This window comes from Idiotropiscis lumnitzeri, chromosome 3 (assembly GCF_059441095.1).
Source record: "Idiotropiscis lumnitzeri isolate Australia: NSW breed Sydney's pygmy pipehorse chromosome 3, RoL_Ilum_1.0, whole genome shotgun sequence".
Taxonomy (NCBI): domain Eukaryota; kingdom Metazoa; phylum Chordata; class Actinopteri; order Syngnathiformes; family Syngnathidae; genus Idiotropiscis; species Idiotropiscis lumnitzeri.
Genome location: NC_142393.1, coordinates 21647182 through 21651860, shown reverse-complemented (window position 1 = coordinate 21651860; position 4679 = coordinate 21647182). Strand labels below are relative to the sequence as shown.

General features: G+C 39.0%; 1 protein-coding gene across 1 annotated transcript; it reads right to left on the bottom strand.

Annotated features, from left to right (window-relative positions):
- Positions 1-718: 718 nt before the first annotated feature.
- nhlh2 (nescient helix loop helix 2) lies at positions 719-3118 on the bottom strand. The gene is made up of 2 exons (XM_088291337.1): positions 2699-3118; positions 719-2071 (listed from the first exon to the last, which is right to left on the bottom strand). The coding sequence occupies exon 2, from the start codon at positions 2034-2036 to the stop codon at positions 1662-1664; it is 375 nt and encodes a 124-aa protein (XP_088147463.1). The 5' UTR covers positions 2037-2071; positions 2699-3118; the 3' UTR covers positions 719-1661.
- Positions 3119-4679: the final 1561 nt, after the last annotated feature.

The window sequence follows — 4679 nt, the reverse complement described above, 5'->3', positions numbered from 1 at the left end:
CACGAAAGAATCACTGAATTAAATGTTTAAACACTGCTTAATGTTACAACAGTAACTCAAACGTTTTTTTTTTTAATCCAGCACAGTACACTTGTTCAGTAGAGTTCAGTTGTGTTTAACTTTCCAGTGCAGTATATTGACTTATAATACGTGAGAATTGTTTTTTTTGCCAAATAAATAATGGCGTACAATTATTGAATTACATTTTTGCTTTAATTACCCTGTATTTAAGTGCAGTTTCAATGTTCAATATTGGCACAACGTTACCGGGAGTTATTAATATATAAAATATGCTTTTAATGACGAAATTAAATATACTCAGAACAGTTTGCACTTTCTTATCAACATATTTTGAAATGTAAGTATAATCAGAAGAAGATAAAAATACAAAGAAATTTTCATTTCAAATATCTCCATTTTTAATTGAAAATAACACCGGAAAATATGAAAAGTTTGTTCTTTAGAAACCAGCAGTCACACAATAGCTCTACTACAAAAGATGTGCATATAAGCAACAAGTAGTCTACACAACCCTGAAGAGACAAAAAAAATCTTTGGATAGAGGATATGTTTTTTTTCTCTTCACTAGAAAAAGCACATAATTAATTTCCAAATACAAAGCAGTGACAATTAAACAAACACCCCCACCCTCACCCCCTCCCCACCTCAATAACATCAAAATATTGAACATAATAAATTCAGAGTACTTCTTGTAAATTATTTCTTGTTGTTTTTTTTTTGGTCACAGCAAAAAATGAGGTTGAATCATATCAAACCCTCGGTGGTGGAAGCCGTTTGCCATAATCGTTTTTAAAATGAAAGTTATGAGCGGTCCATTTCTAACCTCTTAACTATAAGGAAATAAATATTTTATAGAGCCAGTGTGCTCCATCTTGAAGTGCTTATCGTTGCTATTGATAGACAACAGACATCAAATGATGACAATAATAATCATAAAACATATACATCAGAGTCACACGAAATAAATAAACAGAAAGTGCAATTTTAAAGAGGACCACCACTTTCCAAGTTGAACTCCACAGTCTAAAATATCGAAGCGAAACCAATACACACACACACACGCACACACCCGCACACACACACCCCCACACACCCGAGGTAAACATAAATAAGTGTAGTCTTGAATAGCAACACTATTAAATAAATAATTCCATACGCTTAAAAAAATAACAATTTAAGGTCACCGTTTTATACGTCATAAGTGGCACTTACGCAAGTTCTCATTCTCCCCTCCGTGGAAAACTAAATTAAGAAACTGACACCAACAGTTTCCATCGCCCACATATATGTCACGAATTTTTTACTGTTATTGTGGACATATCAATTCAATTAGAATGGGACTTATTCCCAAACTCGCTTTGGGATCGTCGTTACATGACGTCACAGTGGCCCGTTCTGCCCCTGGGCCACGTGCAGCGACGGATCGGAAATAAAGAGGCTGCAATTGCATCCGATCGGCCGCAACGAGCCTGTAGCGTTATGTGAAGGGGACAAAAAATATTTTTTAATCATTAGTCACCCGCTGAACACTACGAGGAACAAAGGGGAAGAAAATATACTGATAGAGAATAAAAAAAAAAAAACACTGTTCAAGAAAATCTCAAAGGCCAAATGTATATTGTCATCTGTTGTTGTTGATTTTAAACGTCCAGGACGTGGTTGAGATAGGAGATGTAGCAGATAGCAAGTCTGAGGATCTCAATTTTGGACAGTTTCTTGTCGGGTGGCAAAGTAGGTAGCAGTTTGCGGAGCTCGGCGAAGGCCACGTTGAACGCCTCCACCCGGATCCGCTCCCTGGTGGCGTGCGCCGAGCGATACTTGGCGGTCGCCCGCCGCCGTCGCCGCTTCTCCTCGCGGCTCAGAGGCTGATCCGCCCGGCACTTGATGGCCCGCTCGTCGCCCTCCGCGTGCTCCTCGGACGAGCAGCCCGCCGACTTGAGGCCGCTTAGCAGCGTCTCCGGGTCGGATTGAGTCCAAGAGAGGTCCGCCTCGGCCTGGTCCGGACTGAGCATCATCTTTAATATCCTTCGTTTGCACGGACGTTTTTACACTAAAACGGAGGCAAGAAAACAATACTTAGAACTTTTTTCCTGTTCTCTTAAAGTATTCGTTTGTAATCACGCATTGAAAAAAAAGTTATATCAAATTACTATATTCAGCAAATCGGTTTCACGTGAATAATATTACACATTTTCAAGAGCAGCAAATGTCAGTTTACCGCAAGGGCAACATTTTCTCATTGAGTAAGTGAAACTATATTTTTTTAAAGTACCACTTCTGAATTGGAAATCAAACTAAATACAATCTCTTTTAACCTAGGCAGGATGACATTTAAAATCTATACATTATTAAAATTGAGAGCCAGGGACTATCGAACAGTATTCCCCACAGTTTTGATGACTTTTTTAAAATGAATAATATCGCTTTAATTTTTAAATGCCAAACTCCATCACACAAATCTATTTATCAGCGAATTAACATAACAAGTCTTGGCCATCTGTCAGAGTGATATCATAACTCTTTGGCTGAATGTTGCCAAAATTTTGTTCTTTAGATATCATTTACAATCGGAAATTAATCACACTGATTTATCAAACTTTATCACATGTCCACGATCTCCCAGGTGGAAACATTTCAAGCCAATTATTCACATTTCGGTCCAGATTTGAGAACTCACCTTGATCTAGTTGTCAGTTTTTTTGTCTCGCTCGCAAATATCCTTAAAAGATGCTTAACGTGAAGTCATATTCCAGCTCGATGTTGCACATGCAACTTCAATGCCAACTTTTTCTTTTCCAACTTGCACACATGAGACTGCATGCGCGCCGGTGAAATGTTTGGAGAAGAATTAGCTCTAGTGCAAGTGATTTCGCCCGCCGCCTTTTTGGGGTCGTCAGAACGTTCGCTCCTCCACATGTGATGATGGAGAGACAATAGAAGCGGATCGCGGGCTACTCCTCCATCCGCGTGTCGGAAGGTGATGATGATGGAGATAAAAGAGTCTTCGGGATAGGAAGTCACTTGATGTGCATATTAACACTTCCTTTCGCTCTCCTCGTATCACGTGTGAGATAAGATCCAAACGACCCCTGTCTAATAAAGGCTCACTTCACGGACGGAGGGGTTGGAATATATTGGAGGAGTGGTATTGTCTAACGCCCCCCTTCCACCCCTCTCTCTCTCTCTCTCTCTCTCTCACTCTCTCTCTCTCTCTCTCTAGCTGGCGTGCACGCGCCTGTTGTTGTGACCCCCCCACCCCCCGAGCGCTCCGAGCATCCCAAGGGGTGGGGTGGTGATGGTGGTGGGGGGGCTTGCAAAGATGCGCGTGTATGTTAATGAAAAAAGGGAAAACATGACACATGTTGGTGCACATTTGCGATTTTTGGGAATGACAGAAAAGAAATACAATAAACTCATGATGGATGCGCTTAATTTATTCGAATGCAGGAGATGGTTGTATTTATTTGTGCGCAGGTGTGCAATGTTTAATACTCATATCTGTTTTTAATTTTTTATTTTTAGGATGCATTAAGATTCCTGGGTCACATTTTTGAACCATTTTTTGTAAGGATCCAATCGGATTGAGTCATTAAAAATGACGCATTATTAATCTGTTGACCCAGTGCATCTGATGTCAATTCAACATCAATATGACATCAATTAAATGATTTTGGTGTCATATTGATGTTGAGTTGGAATGAGATGCTGACTGGGTAGGCTTATTTAATGAGATTTAATAGCAGCATTTATATTAAAGTTCAGACACTTTTGAGCTTACTTAGTCAGAGTTTTTACGTGTTGGTAATTTACATTTGTAGCGTTAAGGTCTAAAAGAATGTTTATCAAGATTTAGAGTTTCATTTGGATCCAATATAACAAAGTGAAACATTGCAGATATTTTTTTTTGCATGTTGTTGTTTGCATTGTCTTATTTCACTTTCGTTTTTCTCGACGTACTTTTTCAGCGAGGCATTGTCTGAAATAACAGTCTGTGCAGTAATGCCTTGAGATATGAATTTATTTCATGCTGTGTCCGCGTTTGTAATTAAAATAAATAAATAAATAAATAAATACACTCACACACACACCCCTACACACCCACACACACACACACACGTGTATATATATATATATATATATATATATGTTTATGCAACATAGATGCTGTTCATTAACTCTTGAGTATGGTATTTTCCATTATGTGTTAGCGTTAATGTAGCAGCCTTCGATGCAAAGTTATGTGGTTGTTTTAAACACACGGCATGCACTTGTCTTTGTTTTATATTTAGTTGGAAAGTAAACTTCATCTGAGAGGCAATAAACAGCTCAAAGCCTTTTTTCCAAGAATTTTCCTCTCTGCCAAATCACTGCCTGTTGAGTGAGTCACTGCAATGCTCCGTATCTCAAGTCAAAACAAAAATGCAATTAATTTATAATACAAGGCACCCGAGTATTTGACACAAAAAGATAAGCAAAATTGAAAAGGACATCAGTGCCTATACAAAGTCCCTCATACTGCTCATTTGTGAGCTTTCAGTCCCCCAATTAGTCTTGCTGACCACAACACCTGCCATCCATTCCTCTTTCTGATAAGCCAGGAGAAGATACTGCATGCCAGTTTGTGTGCTGACTATCGCTGTGCCTAAAGAGGTGATTAC